The sequence below is a fragment of the Myxocyprinus asiaticus genome, chromosome 4 (genome assembly GCF_019703515.2).
Source record: "Myxocyprinus asiaticus isolate MX2 ecotype Aquarium Trade chromosome 4, UBuf_Myxa_2, whole genome shotgun sequence".
Lineage (NCBI taxonomy): Eukaryota > Metazoa > Chordata > Actinopteri > Cypriniformes > Catostomidae > Myxocyprinus > Myxocyprinus asiaticus.
In genome coordinates this window covers 42,075,264-42,100,865 of record NC_059347.1, presented here as the reverse complement: position 1 = coordinate 42,100,865, position 25,602 = coordinate 42,075,264, and the positions used below count along the sequence as shown (strand labels likewise).

At 35.0% G+C, this 25,602-nt stretch overlaps 2 protein-coding genes across 3 annotated transcripts in view; one reads left to right on the top strand and one right to left on the bottom strand.

The window, feature by feature from the left end:
* The first annotated feature begins 666 nt into the window (after positions 1-666).
* On the top strand, positions 667-19,653 carry LOC127432375 (zinc metalloproteinase-disintegrin-like batroxstatin-1). Its single transcript, XM_051683367.1, has 22 exons — positions 667-838; positions 2,162-2,250; positions 4,250-4,323; positions 4,543-4,621; positions 4,754-4,830; positions 6,070-6,265; positions 7,197-7,259; positions 7,598-7,669; positions 8,438-8,607; positions 8,805-8,886; positions 10,209-10,339; positions 12,041-12,218; positions 13,550-13,639; positions 13,827-14,022; positions 14,596-14,698; positions 14,793-14,949; positions 15,439-15,519; positions 15,766-15,853; positions 16,423-16,531; positions 16,616-16,703; positions 16,817-16,903; positions 18,034-19,653. Exons 1-22 carry the CDS (start codon positions 778-780, stop codon positions 18,061-18,063), a joined length of 2,301 nt encoding a protein of 766 aa, XP_051539327.1. The 5' UTR covers positions 667-777; the 3' UTR covers positions 18,064-19,653.
* The window catches only part of LOC127432387 (serine/threonine-protein phosphatase 2B catalytic subunit gamma isoform-like), a 58,673-nt gene continuing 51,480 nt past the window's right edge, over positions 18,410-25,602 (bottom strand). For both annotated transcript variants that reach the window (XM_051683396.1, XM_051683406.1), the window contains one exon: positions 18,410-25,408. In XM_051683396.1, coding sequence (XP_051539356.1) covers positions 25,245-25,408 — 164 coding nt within the window. In that variant the 3' untranslated portion in view covers positions 18,410-25,244. The remainder of the gene's footprint in view (positions 25,409-25,602) is intronic.

Below are 25,602 nucleotides of genomic sequence, written 5' to 3'. Positions count from 1 at the left end.
TTATTTTCATTAGAAAAACTCAGTTTTCAGTTTCTTAAATTTATTGTTTTCAATGTAATGGACACCATTTTCGAAAAGCTATTTTCGGTGGGAAATTATTGCATTCTAAAATGGATGAGACTGAAAAATGTAGCAAAATAAATGCCTTTTTAAGCAAAAATGAATAGAAATGAAACTGAAGAGTGAATATAGCCTTTCCTTCATCAGTGGAAAACAAATGGAGATGCTAGACAAATTATTAGTCATAGTCACCATTCACTTTCATTGTATGGAGAAAAAATGCAATCAAAGTGAACGGTGACTGAGACTAACATCCTGCCTGCCATCTCCTTTTATGTTACACTGATGAAAGAAAGACAAAGAGTTATTTTTTTGGCAATACTTCTTTAAGCTAATTCTATGGCATGCAAATGTTTGAACATTTTATTTATATTTAATGAGACTTGTGATTAATCTTTGTATGACGCTGCTTAGATTCCTTTATTGCACAAGTCAAATAAGGTCAATGATTACATGTGACACTCTACCACACAGCACTTTGGCGCAGCAAGTGAGTATCATTACGTCACAGCCTGTCTGTATTTTTCCTGCATTATTTGACACTCTCAGGGGCGTGTTCAAGCAGGTCACAAATCGTTTATACCTCTGTCTCATTTCCTGAAAACACATATGTACAGCTCAGACAACTCTGCAAGGTGTGGCCTGTGGTTTAAACCATGCTCTAGGTGATATATAGAAATCTGACCGATCTTGTTTCAGTTGTTTGACATCCTGACAATGGCCAGAAATCATCTCATGTTGTGGATCTTCACGCTGTGTGTTTCTCTCGATCCCTCAGGTAAGACACTTTAAGGTACACCTGTGCTCCTTCTCAACAATGACTAATTAACTTACCTCTGCTCTGCCACAGACTCGTCAACAGTATTACTGCAATGCATTGTTTAGCAATCCTGTTTGAGATACACATAAAATTACAGTGTGAAAATGCAACTTTAGTTGATTTTCAGGTTTTAGAACTATATAACTATTATGTACACTGCAGTAGTATGTGAAAACTTTAGGTATGTTGGCTCAAATTTGAGGGAGATTCTTGAATTTAGTTAATTGAAAATATGCTGACTCAAGTGTAATTAAGTGCCCTATATAACAGTTTCTCTAGTAGTAATTTTGTTAATCATAGCTAAATCTTTATATAATGAATTGCATTTAAATATTTGTCAGATCTGCAGTAATATTGTAATTTATTAAATATACATATTAATTACACATAATACATTAGTATCACTCAACAATATAAAGTGAGACCAATTAATTTACCAGTTAAACCCCATATGTTAAGATATATCACGTCTACAACTGTGGGCTTCTGAATATTATATATTTTTGTTTTGTTTGGCAGTGATCACTGAGATTGATCGTTTTAACAGAATTTCAGTGTCATTGTGTAAAACAGGCTTTACTTGTTCAGAAAGATCAGATACTACCCCAAATAGACTTTATCAGGTTGGTTTTTGGCCTATCCGATATTTGAGTCAGTGTGAGTCAAATTATGTATGTTCTGCCACAGTTTGCTACACTGGTTAAATGTTGACATAGAAACCTGACTGACATTACATTTCTCAAAACTAAAACTAGCTTGAGGTGGTCATATACTGAGTACATAAAGTGAATATCTCTTTTCTTAATTCCAGGTAACTGCTACTGTTGGGAACAGGGAAATAGAATATAAGCAGCAATTTTTGATCAATATTAATTACAATCACTGCTAATGTATCACTGTCCATATTAGCAAGTTTTACAGATCACAGTTAAAAAAAAAATTAGGCATGTGCTCTAACAAAAAAACAAAATCCATGAAAGTGGTCAGAGAAACTTCCTCAAAAGCAGTTAAAACAAGCAGATCAAGCTTGGGCAGAAACTGTGCAAAATAAATATACTTTTATGCCTAATGTGTACTTATGTTTTAAGATCTGGTCAGCAGCAAGTTCATATTTACACTTGTACAATTCACTGAAATATTGGGAGCAGCTGTGCCAGTTATGTTATCTACTGTACATGTACACTTACATCAGTGTTTAAATAAGACTTCTTTATAACTGTACTGTATATTTGTACTTTCTGACTAAGCTTTGATTTAGTGTCTCTATCTCATCTGCAATAGTTGGTCACAATTTTGAGATAAATGGCAAAAAGGTTTATGAGGTGGTTCGACCAATCAGATTACATGACCTGCAAAAAAGAGATTTAAAGGTAAGCTCTCATCTACCCACTGTATACCCAATTTACAAGAGCCCCAAAAAGTATCTGGACACACAAGTCATTACTAAATTTCTGAATTTCATTGTATACTGTAGATAATAAAATACCAAACCAAGTTTTATCTGCAAACTAATGGTGCTAGATTTTTATTCTCGGAACTAGCCATTTTTGTAATTACTTTCAACCAACAATCTCTCAAGATGATTTTAAATAGATTAAGTTTTAATAGATGAAGAAACTGACTGATTAAGCCAGTTTTTATCATATTAACTATGGACATACTTTAACAATGTTTGACAACCACAAAGAGTTCAAATAATTTGTGTTTTAATTGTCAACCATACATATCCAATGGTTTATAATTTGAAATCCAACTTCTTCTTGTGAAATGTTTTGCTTGAATAGTGTGTCTGTGCTCTATTTCTTTAAAATAAATGGCAGTCGGTTTTATATATTGTTATATATTGCAAAGACATTCAAAAAAGTGTGGCTCAAGTGTCCAAATACTTTTGTGGTCAGGCTACTGTATAGCCCACATATATATATACACTGGCGGCCAAAAGTTTGGAAGAGTGTACAGATTTTGCTCTTATGGAAAGAAATTGGTACTTTTATTCACCAAAGTGGCATTCAGCTGATCACAATGTATAGTTAGGACATTAATAACGTGAAAATGTACTATTACAATTTGAAAATAATGTTTAGAACTTCTTAAACTACTTCAAAAAGTTCTCATCAAAAAATCCTTCACATGCAGCAATGACAGCTTTGCAGATCCTTGGCATTCTAGCTGTCAGTTTGTCCAGATACTCAGGTGACATTTCACCCCACGCTTCCTGTAGCACTTGCCATGTATGTGGCTGTCTTGTCGGGCACTTCTCACGCACCTTACAGTCTAGCTGATCCCACAAAATCTCAGTGGGGTTAAGATCCATAAACACTCTTTTCCAATTATCTGTTGTACAATGACTGTGTTTCTTTGCCCACCCTAATCTTTTCTTTTTGTTTTTCTGTTTCAAAAGTGTCTTTTTCTTTGCAATTCTTCCCATAAGGCCTGCACCCCTGAGTCTTCTTTTGACTGTTGTACATGAAACTGGTGTTGAGTGCGTAAAATTCAATGAAGCTGTCAGCTGAGGACATGTGATGTGTCTGTTTCTCAAACCAGAGAGTCTGATGTACTTATTCTCTTGTTTAGTTGTATATCTGGGCCTTCTACATCTCTTTCTGTCCTTGTTAGAGTCAGTTGTCCTTTGTCTTTGAAGACTGTAGTGTACACCTTTGTATGAAATCTTCAGTTTTTTGGCAATTTCAAGCATTGTGTAGCCTTCATTCCTCAGAATAATGATTGACTGACGAGTTTCTAGAGAAAGCGGTTTCTTTTTTGCCTTTTTTGACTTAATATTGATCTGAAGACATGCCAGTCTATTGCATACCTTGGCAACTCAAAAACAAATACAAAGACAATGTTAAGCTTCATTTATCGAGCCAGATAGCTTTCAGCAGTGTTTGATATAATGGCAAGTGATTTTCTAGTACCAAATTAGCAGTTTAGCATGATTACTCAAGGATCAGGTGTTGGAGTGATGGCTGCTGGAAATGGGGCCTGTCTAGATTTGATCAAACATTTATTTTTTCAAATAGTGATGGTGCTGTTTTTTATACCAGCAATGTCCTGACTATACTTTGTGATCAGTTGAATGCCACTTTGGTGAATTAAAGTACCAATTTCCTTCCGAAACAGCAAAATATGTACATTATTCCAAACTTTTTTATACTGTAATACACACACACACACACACACACACACACACACACACACATATATATATATATATATATATATATATATATATATATATATATATATATGTGTGTGTGTGTGTGTGTGTGTGTGTGTGTGTGTGTGTGTGTGTGTGTGTGTGTGTGCTGTATATACACACACACACACTTTTTTTTCTTATCAAACTGAATCAATTTCTTTCCCTTGCAGTCAAGACCTGACACAGTGAAATACGCTATGAAACTGGGTGGTAGAGATATTGAAATGCACCTTCAGAGAAATGAGTAAGTCTGTCTCTTCAGTTTCTCCTTTGTCATCATTTTAAAAGAGTATTTTGTGATATTCTCATATTCAAAATCTGTTGCAACCCAGAAAAGTTCCTCATTGTCATAGACAAACCAATGTGCCTCATACAAAAATGTAGTTCACATGTTTCAGATTGTGATTTGTCATTGATTGCCCTTTTGTTGTGACTGATCTAAAAAAATGTGTGTGGTCAACAGTGATATACTGACCAAAGATTATAGCGAGACCCATTACACGAAAGATGGGATGCTGGTCACAACCAGACCTGAGGATCTGGTAGGTTAAACCTATAGAATAAGAAAGCCCCTGAAATGTTGACATAAGACAAATGCTTTCATACTAAGATTCTTCCTCTAAAATAATCAACAGCGTGAGATATTATAATTTCATTCTCTTTTCCTTCTACAGGATTTGTGTTACTATCACGGGAAAATAGTGAATGACAGTGACTCATCGGTTAGCATGAGCACATGTGATGGACTACGGTAGGAGTTACACACTTTAAATAGTTCTAAAAGATGTTTCTTTTAGATTTTTACTATCACAAATGAATAAAGGCCAACTTGATGTATCAATCTTTTAAGTTATAAATTATGCTGTATGCCAACACAACAAAATTATTGCCTTCTTTAAAAATTGATATTTAGCCAGAAATGTTTTTTTTTTTTTTTCTCCAATCACTGCTACAGTATGTAGCACACTTGCTATTTCAAAACATACTGCAATGTCAGTTTCATTTGTTTTCTCTGTGTGTTTTTCACCTTTGTGCAATTAAAGGAAGTTACAGTGTAACTCATATGTAAGAAGTACGTTATCACACATGGTTTCTCAAACACTCTTACAGTAATACTTTATTCATCCGCATGTCATTCTAAACCTTTATGATTTTTTTGTTGTTGTTGTTGCAAAGAACAACAAGATTTTCATTGAAAAAATGACTTTTTATAGGAATTTTGTGCTGTTTCTCACAAAAACCTATCGTGTGCCAGGGGCGGTTCTAGGGTCAGTAGATATTTGGGGTATAGGCTCGTGTGCTGGCTCATGTCTCAAAGACTGCACATTTCTTGAGAACATCTGTATATTACTCTTTGTTTTCATAGTTATGCATCAAAAACTGTGGTGCTTATTGCATCTGGATGGACCGAGTCAACACAATTTCCAGTATCTCACCAAGACAAACATTTTGACCATTCATACGCACAGTGCTTATGGCATGTGCGCAAATAACACCAGTAAGAAAACATGTGGGTACCGAAACTGAATTTAAAAAAAAAATTTTTTTTATTAGCAATGCTGTAGAAAGACAAGTAACTTGATAAAACATTCTGGATTTTACTAAAAACATTTGGGGCTTAAGCCCCGGCAGCCCACCGTGCCATGTGCCTTCAGATGACTTGGAATTTGATGCATGAGCCTACTTCTTTTATGATACATTTGGGTTATTTTTAAAGCTTTAAAGTGACTCTCTATCAAGTCTAGCAAAACACGGTCTAGGATATTCATTACAAATGATCTTTTTGTGTTTGGCATAAGAAAGAAAGTCATTCGGTTTGGGACAACATGAGGGTGAGTTTATAATGATATAATTTTTATATTTGGGTGAACTATTCCTTTTAGTAAACTCTAGGGTCAATCACATTAATTCTCCATGTTTACGTTTCCAGTAACCATGGCTCAAGATCATACAAATTACATTGTGTCTATTGTGAAAACTGTCTTTGCAGTGGCTATTTCCAGACAGCTGAGCAGAGGTTTCTGATTGAGCCGTTGTCAGAGAATGATGATGGAAACCATGCAGTCTTTGTGTATGATGATATAAATAAAGACAGACCTATGGTGTGTGGAGTAACCAACACTAGTTGGGATGAGACTGCGGATGGCTTTCCTCCAATCATCAAAAAATCTCGCTCTCGTTCCTCAGTAAGATTGTCTATTCATTACCTCATTGTGCCTTAATACTTTATGTAATGCTAAAGCTCAGGTTTCACAAAAAGTGTGTACCAATCACCTTTCCAGTTCAGTAGTAAGTGCACTGTTCAGGGAGTCAGACATTTCTGAGACTGTCCAGTTGTCAAAATGTATACAGCGCACTGAAACATTCAGTCCCTAGAAATTAAACAATTCACCCTAAAAATCTGCAAACTTCGGCTGCTCCCTATTTGCACTTACCAGAAATGTCATCATGTGAAGTTACTAGAAGATGTGTGCAAGTGTCAATTTGTGAAGACAAAGCCTTTTTTTTTTTCATTGAAAAAGATTCTGTTCGGAAATATCTTTCATCCTTATTGTGCATGAAAGGGAAACAATCCTGCAAATATAAGTATTACACAGGAATTGAAGTCGTTAGAAGATTAAACGATTTTTACTTGTATTTATTTGTTCATTTATGTATGTTCTGGAATGATCATATTTGTTAAATATCTGAATACCATATGGATGTGCATCTGTTTTTCTTAAATAGAAAATGAAAGATAAGCTCATGTTTCACAATGGCACTATACACATTAACATGTTATACAGCAAAACTTTTGATAAATACCGCCTACACTTTTGTGACCTTGTTTTGTCACTTGTTTTTGAGATAATGCGCTAATTTGTAGTGGATCAAGGCTCTTGCTAGTGCACGAATTTGTGTTCATGATATACTAATTCACAAAACAGGGAACTAGGGCACGGAATGACACAGACAAGGATTAGGATTGATATATGCATTGCATTATAGTGTAACTCATTTTACTCTCAAAATTAAATGCATTGCATTATAGGGTAATTCATTTTGCTCTCAAAATTATTTCACAGAAGTAACTACTCTGTTGTTTTGTTTTCTGTCAATTTATTTTCTCTTCATCAGGGGCCAACTTTGTTCCAGCAACAAAAATACATTGAGTTCTTCCTTGTGGCAGACAACAGAGAAGTAAGACAAGGAAAAAAACTGCATTCACATAGAATGTAGCATACAAGAGGAAATCATTTTAGGAACTCTTTATTAGATTAGATTATCATTTTTTAAGCATCTAAAAACGTATATATTCAGCATTAGCACAATGTTATACATAGTGCTTAATCAGCTTTGTGGCTTTGATTAGGTCACATGGTTTCCAAATGTATCCATTTATATGTAAGAACACTGATGCTTACAGATCTCAGAAATAGTGTCACAATATCTGTGTGACATATATGACTATTAAGTGTAATGGCATAATGTCTCAATTCCAATGACTAATGATCATCGTATGATGTTTGCTCCCACAGTACAAGAAAATGGACAGCGATCTTGTCAAGCTGAGAAAGAGGATATTTGAAATCATCAATTTCATCAATAATGTGAGTCACTGATGACGTGAATGATAAATCCAGCATGACAACATTTATAACATGTAGCAGTAGGACACGGGAAGCCGTTAAAAGCTAATTTACAGCTTAGACCTGCATGTGGTCACAAAGATTCTTGAGTCAAGTTAACAAAATCTATTACGAAGATGAAAATTAACCTTATCATCTAACTAGTTTGATTCTTTGAAAAAAAAAAATGTGTATAAAACACCATCCAGTTAGACTTGAAGTGGCTGTCTGATTGACATGTAAAACAGCCAATCACAGATAACTTGTTGCATTTTCGGATAAAAGTGTTGTGTGTCTTGTCATAAACAGATGGAAAATATGTGGTGCAGTGTTATAAAGGATGAAATCTAATACTAGAACTAAATAAATAATTTAAAAAAAATTTTTTTTCAAAGATACAAATGAAATAAAAACAGATAACATTAAAACAAATAATTTGAGATCAATTCAAACTGACTAAAATGAAACAGAAAATTAAAATACAAAATAGAATATAAATAAAATCTATTGACATTTTTTAAAGAACTATAATATAACTCTCTCTTGAGTGTGATAATTGACCTAGGATCAGATTACCAGATACTAGATACTACAGGCTACACTTGATTCTAGGAACGTACTTCCTGATGTTTCTTTAGTTTAGACCATTTATGGTAACCAAATCCTCTTTGTTTCAGTGTAATCTATAACTAAGCAAAACTGGAATCCATCTGTACTGAACAACTCAGATTCTTCAAACAATGTTTGCAGGTCTATAAGGAAATCAACACCTTTGTTGCTCTGACTGGGTTTGAAGTGTGGACTGACAGCGATAAGATAACAGTGTCCCCTGTTGCTGGAGCAACCTTGGACGGCTTTACCAGTTGGAGAAACAGTGATCTTATTAAAAGACATCGCCATGACAATGCCCAGCTCCTCAGGTCAGCTGGAAATGCACCTTCAGATCAGCTCAAAACTTCACCAATGCTCTTTTTCTGTTCCTATCTGCGCCATGTGATCTACTTTGATGTGGTTTAGGGACTGTAAGAGGACGAAGAAAGAATAATGTCTCTTTATTAACTTTATGAAAGTAATGAGTGGTTGGAAGATTAAACATTGATTTTTGTTGTCCTCTCAGTGCAATTGACTTTGATGGAGCAACTGTGGGTCTTGCTTACATTGGAACCCTGTGTGGAGGTCTTTCAACAGGGATTGTGCAGGTATGCATATTCTGCCATTTCATTCAAAATGTAGAAACATATATACACTACCATTCAAAAGTTTAGGGTCACTTACTCATTCTTTCTTTATTTATTATTTTTTTCACATTTTAGAATAATAGTAAAGTCATCACAACTATGGAATAATAGAAATGGAAATATGGGAATTATGTTGTGACAAAAAACAAAAACAAAATTCCAAAATAAATCAAAACAATGTTATATTTTAGCATCTTCAAAGTGGCCACACTTTGCCTAGATTTTGCAGACATGTACTCTTGACATTTTCTCCACCAACTTCTTGAGGTATCACCCTGGGATGCTTTTTAAACAGTATTGAAGGAGTTCCCATCTATGTTGGGCACTTAGTGGCTGCTTTTCTTAATTATTCAGTCCAAGTCATCCATTTCAAAAACTTTTTTTTATTTTTTTATTACATTTTAGTTTTATAATGAAATAAATTAATATGTTGGCACAATTATACTTTTGTCTACAAAACTAATTTCAAACAATTAAGCATACGCCTTCAGATCAAAAGGTTTTTAAGATCATGAGAATCATTTCAGGCAAGTGACCCCAAACTTTTAAACGGTAGTGTACTTCCTACAAAAAAAGTTCAGGGTTTACAATCACAAACCCCACACAACATGGAAAAGCAACAGTGGCAAAAAAACATTTATAATAATAATAATTTTTAAGTGAACAGAAAATAATGATTTCACTGTAATGAGGAAGTGTGGGATAATTTGACATGTATTACAAGAAGCCAGGAAGCACAACAGTCCACCACAATATCTCCAAATATGATGTGTCTGCATATTGACAGATCAACATGTCTTGTCTATGGTTTTTGTTGCAGTGCTTTATTCTTCAAATTAATCTTCAAGGAATAGTTCACCTAAAAATGTCAATTCTGTCATCGTTTACTCACTCTTTTGTTCCAAACCTATATGACTTTCTTTTTTTTCCATGGAAGACATATTAGCCTCAGTCAACATTCACTTTCATTGTATGAAAAAAAAAAAAAAAAAGATGCAATGAAAGTAAATGGGAAGGCTAACATTCTACCTAACATCTTCTTTTGTAGTCCAAGGTGAACAGAAAGTCATTCTTGCTTTGAACAACATGAGGGTGAGTAAATTATGACAGAATGTTTATTTTTGGGTGAACTATCCCATATTGAATATATGGTAGACAACAGAAAATTAAACATCTTTCGATTAAAATTCATGGTTCACATGATGTATTTATACATATCAAGCCTGGACCTAAAAGAGAGGATTGCTTTAGTGTTAACCAAACTTTCCTTTCCATTCTCACAGGATCACAACTCTCAATCCATAGCAGTGGGGGCCACAATGGCCCATGAAATGGGACACAATCTCGGCATGAACCATGACAGCAGCACCTGCATTTGTTCTGAAAGCATCTGCGTAATGACTGCTGCTCTCAGGTAAAGTACCTACAGTATATGGCAAATCTCAGCGGTCCAATGGTTTCAAACTTTGATTAGTCTATTACAATGATTTTTAAACATTCCCTAACAAATCTACCTTAATTCAAAACACCTGTCTGATCATGATTTATTTAATGACAATGGTATAAATAAAGTCAATGAGTCAAAATCCATCAAGGTGATCCCTTCTCAGAAGTATTTTCACAACATTTAAGCCTAGATCTGCTAATATATCCAAAGTTCGAGTTGAGGGGGGATGCAAGGTTATGCCATCCACATTATTAAAAGAAATGGTAAAAACCATCCCCCTATTAAAATCACCATCCCCTTTTACCATCCCCTTTAGATCAACTGTGTCATGTATTTATGTGAGCTAATCATGCAGGTAAAATATTCAATGCTCTACATTTGATGAAAATATATTTTTATTAAGGGCGATTAGCCATACAGAATTAAAGTTCAACATATTTTGGGTTGCCAGATGTCAATAGAGGCAATCCCTCAATCAGATCTTTACCCTTCACAGTTTGAAAATATTCCGGCAGTGTTATGAATTAGTTACACAATCTGGCACCCATGATATCACAAGATCTCTCAACTGCAAGACATGTTTTTAACTAAAACAATGTTCATGTTTTCAACCATAACTTTTCAGCCAACCGCTTTTGTGTGTAGAACTACTTTCTTAGACCACTGTTTAAGCATTCTTCACAGAAACAGCCCAAACATTGTTACTAGTTCGGTCATTGAAGTTGAAAAGACCCATATGTGTGTGTCAGTGAGCAAGAGATGGAGAAAACCTTTTTCATGAAATTGACTTAATTCATCATAGAATACAACAGCAGAGGGTAATAATAATAGGTGCATATTATGGCAACATATAAGCATTAGCACCATGAATCTTTGTCATGAATGCAGAATTTAAACATTACTTATTAGCACACTTATCTTCATCATCGATTGAATACAAAATTTACTTTTACTGATCTCATGTGGATTCTATTCATAGAATGAGGCAGAAAGCATATTCTTTATATGCAGTGTGGATCAAATGACAGCTGCAGTGACATCTTTGTGTTTTCTTTATAATAAACACATAAATATACAAGCGACTGCTTGGAAAATATAGACAAACCATATATTGCTGTGATCATTTATCTATTTACTACATGTTTCATGAATCTATACGATATTTTTATGCTTTACTCTGAAGTTACAAGGATAATACGGCATGGTCTGGGGTAGTCCCTGTACCTGTAACATTTATATAGTAAGCTAGAGTGCACCATTCTGACAATGTTGTCACAATTAAATAAGAATTGTACGTCAATAAATATAAAAAAAAAAACTATACTGATTGCGCCCCCAACCCGAATAAGAATCTTTGACACCACCATCCCTCTTGAAATGTTTTCCTAATTCGACCACTGAATATATCACTTTGACAGTTGTAGAACAACTTCAACACAACTGTTGACATTCATACAGTAATTCCAATACATCTTACACAGTTGTAAGGCTAATATTAATTCATCACACATTGTCAAGACATAACTTTGCATTCTACTATACCAGTAACTTAATATTTTCTGATATTACCTACACTGTTTCTGGTTTAGACTACGAGTTTATGAACAGCCTAAAAACATAACCTGTGAACAAATATATCACAGATATCACTATTTAATGTCTCTGCAGCTATAAAATCCCTCAGCATTTCAGCAGTTGCAGTACTACTAACTATGAGCTGTTCCTGAACAGCAAAGTGCCAGGATGTCTTCTAAACATGCCAAAACCAAAAGACCTGATTCAGCCTGCTGTGTGTGGAAATAGGTTTGTGGAGACAGGAGAGGAATGTGATTGTGGAACAGTGCAGGTAAGCAGGGCTGTGGTTTAAACTTTATGATATCTGACTTAAAGGGATAGTTCACCCAAAAAATGGAAATTCTATTATCATTTACTCACCCTCATTTTGTTTCAAAGCTGTATAACTTTTGTCTGTGGAACACAAAAGATGTCAGCCAGAATGTTAGGGACTGACAAACTCAGTCACCATTCACTTACAATGGTAGGAATAAAAGTTGAAACAGTGAATGGTGACTGAGGTTGTCAGTCCCTAACATTCTGACTAGCATCTTATGTGTTCCATAAAAGAAAGTCATACGGGTTTGGAACAACATTGGTGTAAATGATGACAGAATTTTATTTTCTGGGTGAACTTTTCCTTTTAAGGTAAATGATGAATAGGGATCCTCAATCAGTGGCAAGATTCACCTTAAAATGTTTGAAAGGAGATGTGATTAAAACATTTTCCTTTTCTCTGATGCACTATGTTCAAGGCATTTCAGTTTGTTTGGTGTTTCCTAACATCCCTCTAGACAAGGCTCTACAGCAACAACAACTACAACAAAAAAAGCTAAAAAGCTTTGGAAATCATGTAATAATCATCAGATTCTTCATTAAAAACATAAAACATAATTTTTACTGATTTTTCACTACTAAATTACCTGCTTATATTCAAATTCTTCATTCCTGACATATGATGGTAAGTTCACTAGAAGTACTAAAAAAGGTACAGCCAAACCCTCTTCGTCAGGAAATAATGTTCTAGACAAGCACAGACGATTCTCAACAAGAATGTTTTACAGCATGCTCTCATAAACAGCAAATGACTTAAGCCACAGTGCCATGAGTTTGTTGTGCTTATGGCAGCCTATGAGATGGGACACTATCCCCCCAATCTTACCATATGCAATATCTATAATTTATAAGCACTGAAGCCCTGAAGTGTGCAATACAGTCACAAGACATGGAATGCATGAAATATTAACTGTAACTCTGTTTATACTTGCACTCCATTCCTCTTCTTTCTGGCTCGAATTTGAGTAGGATGTACTGCCTGTGGTGTACATTTACTGGGCCCTTATGTTCGTTCATTCATTACCTGTTTTGACAAGCAAATTGCTTTCCAACTGATTTCCGAGAGTTTCTCCAAATTTTCCGAATTAGTTCTTAAAAAGAACATTTATTATACGCTTACATATTAAACACACTAACTGATATTTAAAGACATTTGAATGTTGTTATTTTACTATCAAGATTAACACTATTGGGTTGATTTGTACAGTATATATACACCATATAAAATATATTGCCAGCATATAAAATGACAATGTATAAAATATATTGGCATGTGTTTTTAAATAGGAGTGTACAAATCCATGCTGCAATGCAACCACCTGTAAACTGACAGAGGGCTCACAATGTGCAGTAGGCGAGTGTTGTGCGAAGTGTAAGGTAAGATTCAAAGATTTTGTCTGGAAAAAAAAAAAAAAAGAAGCAAGACATCATTGTGTTGCATGTTTTGCATGGAGTACAAAAACGCAAAAGTAATCCCTGTATAGCCACCACCAATGCCTAGCTTTTGCACTGTGCATTTACTCTATGTAAAATAATACATCTTCATTCCTCCCTGTTTCATTAGATCTTGTCAACCTCACATATGTGTCGATCAGAAAATGATGAGTGTGATTTGCCTGAGTACTGCACCGGAAAATCAGCCGAGTGTCCTGAAGATGTCTTTACAGTCAATGGACTCCCTTGCAAGAATGGGAAAAGCTATTGCTATAATGGCCAGTGCCCAATGAAAGAAGACCAGTGCGTTAAAATGTGGGGTCCAAGTGAGTACAAATCAAATCAAATCAAATCACTTTATTGTCACACAGCCATATACACAAGTGCAATGGTGTGTGAAATTCTTGGGTGCAGTTCCGATCAACATAGCAGTCGTGACAGTGATGAGACATATACCAATTTACAATAACATCAAATTAACACTGCTCAATTTAAACATCTGATACACACATAATTACACTCAACAATATACAAATAATAACATACACTGTACAGTATACAATACGCACTGTATAGATACACATTATTCAATACAAATAAAAAATAAAAATATATAAAAAAGTATATATAGAATGTACAGTATTGTACTGTATTGACATTCAGGCTGTCGGTTGATAGTCAGTTGTTAAGAGAGAACATAATATAATAATAATAATATAATTTATGACAGTCCAGTGTGAGATATAAGAGTAAGGGTAATAAAGTGCAGTGCTGATGTATTTTGATCGTGGGATATCAAAGTACAGGAATACCACACTGCAAAATAAAGATACTGACATTTGTTTTTGGTAAAACTGAGCCCCACATAAATGTGCTGTTTTTCTGTTTTAACACTTCAGCTGCTGAGATGGGTCGAGACTATTGTTACAACCAGAACACAAGAGGAGAGTACTATGCCTTCTGCAAGCGCACCCCCGATAAATATATCCCATGCCAGAAACAGTAAGATTTCCCATCCATTTATCCTTTCACATATCATACAAGTATTAATTTTGCCAACCGTTCAACCACTGGCATTTCCCTTATCTCTCTACAGAGATGTGAAGTGTGGAAAACTGTTCTGTGAAAAAGGCAATGGGAGTCCTAATTATGGACGGCTGGTAACATTCAACAACTGTAAAGCCACTTTCTACAGTAATCCTGAAGAGGATTATGGCCAAGTGGATACTGGCACCAAATGTGGGGAAGGAATGGTAAGACTGATTTACAAATTACTGAAAACGTAATTTTAGCCCAATAGCAATTAATTCTTTCAATCAAATAATGAAGGTGAATTGCAGAATTTTGTATATGTATCTGCAAGTGTAACTTTCAAGGTTGCTTATAGGTGATGTAATTTTTTTCCATGTTAAAATGTTTTTTCATAAGTAAGATATCATAGGTTAATTTCCCCGATAAGTGTAACCTTGGTGCTATCAGCACAATTTTCTGTGTGTTTGATTATCCCGACCATATCGACCATCATTGGTTTAGCCAGTGTTGCTGAGTTTGCAGTGGTACTTTGTGTTTTCTCCGAACAATGGAAGAAGGGGGTGTTCAGGAGGATACCTGTGTGAAAACATTATTTTTGCAATTCTGTTTAGTGATGCTAGTGGCACATAAATGATGCACTTAACCTTAAGCATCTTTATAAGTCAGGGAGCATATTATTTGTCATTCACTGTGTTTTTTGCTTTTCTCAGGTTTGTAGCCAGAATGAGTGTGTTGACCTAGAGACGGCTTACAAAGCAACCAACTGTTCGGCCAAGTGCAAAGGACATGGAGTACGACTTGAAATATCCCTCTTTTTAATATTCCCTTCTCATTTCTCACAAAACAAACAGACCTAAACCAAAGCTGTTAGTTCTTTGTTTCAGGACAGTCATTGGCTCATGGCAATTTATTCAAATACCTTTCCTTCCCAATTACATGTTTATTTTTTTGTACATAAACACAAAGTTAGACATGCTTTCTTTATGACTGCTTTAGCTTCTGGTTTGTTACAAGCAGTTCATGTGTGTATGCTACAGGTGTGTGACCACAGACTGCAGTGCAGATGTGAGCCTGGATGGCTGCCACCAGACTGTGAAAAACCAGCTGATGAAGGCATGTCTTCAGGTAGTACCTTTTGAGGCAGTATTTTAAATATATATAAACATCATATTCAGCAACACTGCTCTCTGAGACTACAGATGTCTGACAACCAGGGGCGCCGATAAGGGGGGACATCTGGACCTTTTGTCCCGGCCCATGAAATATATAAAATGTCAGATAATGGATAAAAAAATAGAAGAAACTCCCCTCAGGGTTTTTTTATTTTCCTTGCTAACAACACCTAACCAAAGCTGGTGTGCTCGTTTAAGAAGGTCTCCCAGCCAAGCCAAGTTGGTCTAACTAGCCTCCCAGCCTGACCAGCTGAAATTACCCTAAACACCTCTAAAACCAGGCTGGGAGACCAGTTAAGACCAGCCAACCAGCTTAGGTTTTTTGTTTTTTTTTAAAGCTGAGGCATTTTTCCCTGAACCCTGGTTCATACCTGACCCTGAGCTACTGCATTCAAAGCATCACAAATTAAGTTTTAGGGTGAATAATCCTACTGTCTGGAAAGTGAATGACAGAGATTTTAAAGCTAAATGTTTACTCCATGAGAGGTTCTACACACTGACCTGCACTTTTTGCAATTCCAGTTGCAAAAATAGTCATTGCTGTGGTCGTCAGTGTCCTGGTTGGAATAGCTCTGATTGCACTGGGAATCTTCCTATACAAACGCAAACAGAGGAGACCATGTTCATCCAGGTAAGAGTATAGAAAACCAACACCTACACACTAGATAAAAGTTAATGATATAAAGTTCTATAATGCTGCTGTTTCCTTCATTAGCCGTCCAAGCCAGGAGAAAGTTCATGTTGTCGACATTCCTGACTACAGGCATCAGAGACTGGCCACACCTAGCCAGAACCCATCCCCGGTAACTTATGACCACATTTAACTTCATTTATATATTTAAAATGCTTACATAATATACAGCCAATGACTGACAACAGTGTGATCAGAACTTTGACATCTGTACATTATTCTTAGACTATAAAGCCGAAAGCACCACCTCCGCCACCACCCATCTCCGTCCAGACCAGACCTCTACATAATGACTTCAGAGATGCCCGGCAGGTAGCACAGCTAACTTATAGAATTTGTAATGACCAGTGTTTAACATTTATATCAGTATTTGACACGACTGGCCTCTCAGGCACTGAAACAAGAAAATATTGAACAGAAAAAAAATTTCAACTATCTGAAAAGTAAGGTGAACTGGATAAATCTGTGACATTGGGTAATGTGGGAAACTTAAAGGAATAGTTCACCCAAAATGAAAATTCTTCATTATTGACACCCTCATCCATTCTAGATGTGTATGACTTTCTTTCTTCTGCCGAAACACAAGCAAAGATTTTTAGAAGAATATCTCAGCTCTGTAGGTCCATACAATGCAAGTGAATGGTGACCAAAACTTTGAATCTCCAAAAAGCAGCATAAAAGTAATCCATACGACTCTATTGGTTTAATCTATGTCTTCTGAAGCGATCCAATTGGTTTGTGGTGAGAACACACCAAAATGTAACTCCTTTTTCACTGTACATCTTGCCATCGCAGTCCCTACGCACGATTATGATTTCAAGCTTGATTACGTTTCCTAGTGCTTCACGCATGCACAGAGTGCTTGATGGTGCTAGGAAGTGTAATCGAGCTTGAAATCATGATCGTCAAGGAGATTGCTGATGTCAAGATTGGTATTGAAAAAAAGAGTTACATTTTGGTCTGTTCTCATCCAAAATCAATTGGATCGCTCTAGGTGAAAATTTATTAAACTGAAGTCTTATGGATTACTTTTATGCTGCCTTTATGTGCTTTTTTGGAGCTTCAAAATTTTAATCACCATTCATTTACACTGTATGGACAAATTCCTGAGAAATTCTTCTAAAGATCTTAGTTTGTGCTCAGCTGAAGAAAGAAAGCCATACACACCTGGGATGGTATGAGTGTGAGTAAATGATGAGAGAATTCTAATTTTTGGGTGAACTATTCCTTTAAAATCACAGCAAATTGCAGAAACATCCCGATTACCTTAATTCACCATATACCTAGAGTTCAATCTGTAATTTAGAAGCATATCTCCTCTCTGAGAGCAAAATCAGCAAAAAATACTCTAATTTTAGTGTGCAACAATAACCATTGATCATTATAATTTCTTCCAAATTAATTCTTGATATTAAGGGTCATATTATTCCTTGCCTTTTTAGGCTCTACGGCCACCTCCTCCAAGGGTGTAATGCTTAGCATCTGTCAAACCTCAGGAAGTGGACAAGACACTCTGGGATGGTCAGTCACTCCACCCCCTGCAGAAGTGAACACATACTGGATAAGACACACTGTGGCTGCAATTTAGTAACCTCTTCAAAAAAAGACATTCAGAGGATGTCTTGGAAAATGAGCCACAGCTTAGCAAAGAGAAGCTGCGAACAAAAGGAAAAAATTAAATGCTGCTATTACAGTGTGCACACGATTGACATAGAGTAACAAAAAAGACCATTTTACAATGTATTATTTTTTTCTTTTTTCTTTTTTCTTACTCGGAATCATCCCTTTTTTCCCTTCTTGTTATTATTATTATTATTATTATTTTTTTTTTTTTTTTTTTTTTTTTGTCTTTCGTTACATTTATTTAATTGATAGTGTTTGGTTTCCACAGTTTTCCTGAGCAACCACTGGACGGCGCCATGATCTCTATCATTCTCAGAATGAGCTTTATTGCCAAGTATGCTTACACATATGTATTCTAATTGCCGGTTTCCTTTTTCTGGTCTCGAGATGCAAAAACTACCGAAACGAGCGATCCAGAAAGAGAACAACAACAATTTAAGTGTTATTTGGAGTAAGAATGAAATTCAAGCTCAACTTATGCAGTTGTTGGCTCTCATAAAAACTCAAAGTAGTTAAAGGTGCTATATGTAAGATTGACAACAAGCGTTTGAAATAGGTACTGCAGTCCAAATTCTACATATTGGAGAGTTGTCTACCCTGCCCCAGACTCGAAGCTCATGCTGGTCATGGTGGTTTTTAGACGGATAGCTTTTTAGGTCGGGTGGAATCTGTTATCTCTGATCCAGTTCGTTTGCTGGCTTCCATGGCTGCAGCACGCAGTGTTGTTTGCCTGCAAACTTGTTCAAATCTGGCAACCCTGCGGTGTCGAAATACTATTGGTGAGTGGGCAGTGGGCGGGATCACACAGGCCAAAATATAAACAGAAATTCCGGCCTGGAATGGAAACTTACAAGTAGAATATATTGGCTGCAGCATTGTCATCAGAGAAGCCAGTATTTCAACTTAGCATATTTCCTAATTTAGTACATTAAAAATATTACATATTGCACCGTTTATTATATAAGCGTAACTTACCTCGGATCATCGCTTCAGGGCATCTACACTGAGGCACTGTAAAAAACATCTATAGAGCCACATGCGTTTATTTTATTTTTCTGAACAAATGTAATACATTAAAGATCACATTACCCGCTAAGAATAAACGCGATGCGAGTGAAAACACTGGAAACAGGCGAATCGTGGAACACTTCCGCTTTCATGAAAAAGGTGGATTAGTTTCACAATTTTTAAACTCATTTGAAAGTACCTCAGGATACAGTGGGTTCATTATTTAACACGATGTACATGATTCCCTATTTTATGTGCTGCTTCCGTTGTTTTGTCCAGTCTTTTTCAATTCATTGTAACAACAAAGCAACTGTAAAATAAAAATAAATATATATATATATATATATATATATATTGTAACATTTTTTATTTTTACAATGCACTTTTAACTGATATGATCAAATATAAATGGCTGTAAAGATTAATATTGATCACTGTCGTGGTTGTATTTATTAAAATGTGCAATTCTATTGTATGAAATGTAAAATATATTTGCATGTTAAATGACAGTTGCATTTTTAGAAAGAAAATATGACCAACTATGAGGTCTTCAGTATTCCATTTTTATTTCTCTTAAGTGATACATCTACATAATATCAAGAATTTATGGTGGCCTCGTATTACAAGTACTTGACAAAAGGATTGCTTAAAAAAAAAAAAAAAAAAAAAAAATCCCCATATTTTATTTATACTTACAATGATTGTGCATAAACAACATTTCTATACATTCTGAGAGATGTGTTTCAGGGACTGAGCCTGTCAAGGTCTAATACTGAACATTTCAGCTCTTTTAACAGTCACACTTTGAGATAATAGACACAATGCAAACAGAAGCTTTCATGACCAACTCTTAAATACAACAGAACTTAGACTCTAACTGCCTCTGGTCCTTCGTCTGAGCTTTCTATGAAGCACAACACTGACCAATAATTGCATTTGCATTGAACTTAGGCCAGGTTTACCCACCCACACCCTGTTAAACCATTAAAGGAAATAGTATGTGGTTATGGTGTAACTGGAGTGTGATCAGCTGCTTAAAGGAATAGTTCACCCAAAAATGAAAATTCTCTCATCATTTACTCACCCTCATGCCATCCCAGATGTGTATGACTTTCTTACTTCTGCTGAACATAAACAAACATTTTTAGAGGAATATATTTTTGCTTTGTTGTTCCTCACACTGCAACTGAATGGGTACCAACATTTTGAAGCTCCAAAATCACACAAAGGCAGGATAAAAGTAATCCACAAGACTCCAGTGGTTAAATCTATATTTTCAAAAGTGATATGATAGGTGAGAAACAGATCAATATTTAAGTCCTTTTTTACTATAAATTCTCCTCACTGCCCAATAGGTTGTGATATGCACGAAGAATGCAAATCAGTGTTATTTTATTCAAAATAATTTTCGTTAACTAAAATGAAAATAAAAACTTATAAAATGAAAATAAAATGAAATTATTGGAAATAACTGAAACTAAACTAAAATACTTTAACTCCAAAACTAACTAAAATAAAATAAAAATGATCTCGAATTCATTTTAGTTTTAGGTTTTGACATAATAAGAGGGACAATTTTGGAATTTGATCTTTTCTTGACACTTTGAATTATGATCCAAATGACAAATAACCTAACATTACCTTTGAAGGAAGCTTAGGATGTCTTCTTAGTCAAAAGCAAAATAAGCAAAAAAATGAAGAAATATTCAATAGGCCTACTGGGAATTAGTGTTGTCACTGTACCAAAACTTCTGTAATCAGTACCGATACCAGTGAATTTTCACAGTTCTCGATACCAATTTCAATACCACAGCAAAAATATGCTAATATGATAATGTGCTATTGAACACATAAGTTGAGTTATTTTTAAGAATTATTTTAATAGTTTAATAATTATTATTGTTTTCCAGAACATGTGTCAAAGTTTAATCATCAAAATGGTGTCTAATCAACTAATTCTTAAAACTTTTAATAAGTGAAAATAGAACTTTATAAAGTCATTGCATTTTTATTTATTTATTTATTGCCAAACAGCTGTCTTGCTTGTGATAAATTATTAATTATTATAATTACTACAGAGAATATTACATTTTAATATACAGTTGTATTGTTAATATATATATTTATATATTATTTGTTTTATTTATTTATTTAATTTCAAGCATCTAGCTTTTATTTTAAATCGTGCTTTTATTATGACGTGTGTTTCGCCGGAAGCTTCACTTTCCCGGATAAACAGTTCGCGTCACGGCCCAGTGTGATCTCTCAAGCCACACGTCCCTTTTTTCACGAAGTGATTAACGTCGCGGAGCAAAGAGGACACTGACAGCGCACGGACAGACAAGACAGAGCAGGCAGCACCCAGTTATTCAGACCAATCGGAAAGCAACTGACCCTTATTTGAAATTAATTTTTATATTTTTTCTACATTTTCACATCATAACATTAAGTTAACTTTTACTTTTTTATAAGCTTAACTAGATTTACCTAAAATTTCTGTCATTTTCTTTACCGTTTCTTTTCCCACCAGTGGTCATGAAATGTGTTCTGCCACACATCCCAGAGTAAAAATCATCAATTTTAAACTCAAAAATATAAAGGGATAGTTGACCCAAAAATTTCAACTCTATTATCATTTACACGCCCTTATGCCATCCCAGATGTGTATGACTTTCTTTCTTCAGCTGGACACAAAGATTTTTAGAATAATATTTCAGCTCTTTGAAGATTTCAAACTTTGAAGCCCTAAAAGGCACATAAAGGCAGCATAAATTCATCCATAAGACTCCAGTGGTTTAATCAATGTCTTCTGACCATGACCATGATTTCAAGCTCGATTACACTTACTAGTACAGTTTGCAGAGTGCTAGATGGCGTTGGGAAATATAATCGAACTTGAAATCATGATTGCCTGTGAGACTGCTGATGTCAAGATGTACAGTAAAAAGTTAAATATTGGTCTGTTTCTCACCCACACTTATCATATCGATTCTAAAGAAATGGATTTAACCACTGGAGTCGTATGCATAACTTTTATCTTAATTTGTGTTCAGCAGAAGAAAGAAAGTCATATACATCTACATGAGGTTGAGTAAATTATTTGAGAACTTTGTGTTTCGGTGAACTATCCCTTTGATTGTTTACTCCACAAAGATTAGTTTAGTAATGATTTATAATCATTTAATGAAATGCATATGGATACAATGTGGATCAAGCTTAAATGTCTTTTGTCACTTTGCCCATATTCGCCCTATATTATAAAATTTGCAACATTTACAATTCACATTAAACATGAAAATACCACTAGATAGAGATAACACAAGACTGCCCAGAGAAATGTAATGTTAGACTTTTTAAATTACACCAGTAAATGCTCAGCTTTGGCAGCCATAAAAAATACTATAACTAAACTGAAACTAAAAAACACTGAGAAAATGAAAACTAAACATAACAGACAAACTGTGAAAACTAACAAAACTAAATTGTAATGACAAATTGAATATAAAATACAAATAAAAACTAAATTCAAAATTCAAAACTATAATAACACTGATGCAAATTGGCAAAAACAAAAGAAGAAAGTGAAAGTGGAGATTGATAGTAAAAAGGGACTTAAATATTGATCTGTTTCTCAACCACACCTATCATATCAATTCTGAAGACATGGAGATATTCGGAGATATTTTTCCAAAAATCTTCGTTTGAGTTCAGCAGAAGTAGTCATACACATATGGCATGAGGGTGAGTAAAATTTGAGAGAATTTTCATTTTTGGGTGAACTATTCATACCAGTGTACCAGTGGAAATACATGCAAATCAATGTAGCAACATCATGCATGACACTAGGGAGACTTACATCTATAGTGCACACAAATTTCCCTTTAATGTTCACAAACATACCACACTAATTTGATCTTGCAAACCAGTTTGCACTCACACGTAAAGAAAATGTTAGGCTGCAAAGGAATTCCACGTTTATTTCTCTCAGTTAAAAGCTGTGAGTACATCCATCTAAAATGGAACTTGAAATGAGCACAAGATTTGATCATAATATTAGATTTGAATTCAGATTTAAATTTAAAAGTTACCACTTTCAAATCCGTCTTGTGTGAAGAAATTGTCCAATATATATATAAAAAAAAAAAAAAAAAAAAAAAAACAATTTCATAAAAAAATAAAAGAGAGAAAAACTTAACTGGTCTCAATAAACCACTGAAACATATTACAAAATTAACTATTGTTTAAAATATTACATTTAACACTTTCAAATCCTTTCAGAAAACACCATGGCAAATGAGGGATTCGGTAAGTATATAAAGATACAGTATGACCCAGAAAATGGGGTGATTGCTCATGTGCATAGCATCAGACATTCAACATCATGGCAATCATGATCAAACCAGCTTTAAAACCACATAAACATGCTGCTAACAGATTTCTGCTTGTTAAAATGAATAAAGACCACCACATATGAGGCTTATTAATGCTATTCCCCTGTAGACCCTTGAGAGAGACAGAGGGAAGTCTTTGACCATTCTTTAGTTAAACACTAGATGGAGACATACCATAACTTTCCCTAAACCTCAGTTAAAACAAGCAACCACGTTAAAAAAGTATCTCACACAATACCTCACATAGTGTTACAGCTCAAACCACAAAGTCAGTTTGACATTTTTTTTAAAATCAGGTTTAACATGCTTCGTTAATGTCTCACGCACAAACCAGTTGAAAACGATAGTCTGTATAGGCAGTCTGTACATCCCAGCTCACTGCTCACGTTCCTGTTCCCAGCAAAAGACTGGGTGATAGCATGAAGGACATTCTTAATGGGAAAATAGACCCAGGCCATTACCTCCCCATCATTGCCCTGAATAGGGTACATTTGCACTCTAGCAGCTAACTCATTACAGCTAAAATTAATAAACCAATTATCATGTTGACTATAAGACTTTGGCTTTTGAGCGAATAGATCAAAGCAACTTCAAGTTTCCAAAAAGTCCCACATTGGCTGTTAAATCTATACATAAAATTATAGACATGCTAATAGATTCTACAGTATATATGACAGGTTTGTTGCATGACATTATAAATCTCATCTATCATCTTTCCAACAAATAGCAAAAAGATAAGTGTGGCAAAAGAAAGAATGGAGGAAGAGGGAGTCAATGCTTGTCTTGACGTCTCTGCCGAATAATAGCTATAGATACAACTTTCAATACAGCTTTAAGAAAGTTAATGACAGTGTTTTCATAGAACTTGTTTTATCCTTTTTTCTTTCATCATTTTTTTTTTTTTTTTTTTTCACTCACACAAGCAGAATCAAAAACATTCTATTTAGAATTGCTGTTAAAAACGTGCTGCGTTACCTGGCAAAACAAATATACAAGCTAGTTTGTAATGTTGAAACAAATGGAACCCAAAGCAGCTAATATTTTCATCTAGTCTTAATTTTACTCAAACAAAATTGAAGAGATATGGAATAATATTAAAGAGTTTATAGTTTTAATTTCATAGATATAAAATCTTTTTCAACAACCATAACTTACTTACTTAAAGGTTTGTTTTCTCTTAATAAATCTCTTACGGACGTAAGCGTTGATACCACATGTAAGTATATCCAATCAAACAATCCCCTTTCCAAATACATTATGACATACAATATTAGAAAACTGGTATTAATGAGATCTGATCTGTACAGCACCTGTAACCCACATATCTTACCTCAAGTTACAAAGTTGCTGTTGTGTTTAAATTTGACACATCATGACTGTTTACCTTTTAAATGTTCACTTTTCTTTAAAATGTTGCTATCAAGTACATCTAATACATTTCATTAAATAAATAAATTCTCATGTTTGTACTCAGTTGTAGGAGATTTCTCTCTTTCTCTTTGTGGAATGGTTTCTCTCCACATCCCAGGCCCTCCTCTGCAGGATCCGGCAGTTGAGGGGACTGTCTCATGGAAAACGTGGCAGAGAAAGAGGACATGCTATGGAGGAGAGGAAAAGTGCAAAATATTTCCTTACGCCTTCCCGTCAGTGCCATTTTTTTCATTGGCAGCGTTAACTGTGGTACCGTCGGGTTGTTGGCCGTCCTTCCGAGGAGGCATCCTTTCGTTTATCCGGTCCAGGCCACGAGCTTCTTCAAAGTTGCGGATCTTCCGTGTAGGAGAGAAGCCTTGGATGGCTGCCGAAAAGAAAAGAAAATCAAGAAAAACAAGAGAAGAGGTGGTTAGGAAAGTATGTGTTAAGTGGAGCTTATTGTAAACTTTCAATGCTGAGCTTGACAGACCTTAGAGAGACAACTTTTAAAGTGGGTCCCTAATTCCGTCTAGGGCTGTCAATCGATCATTTTTTTAAATGGAATTAATTACACGCTAT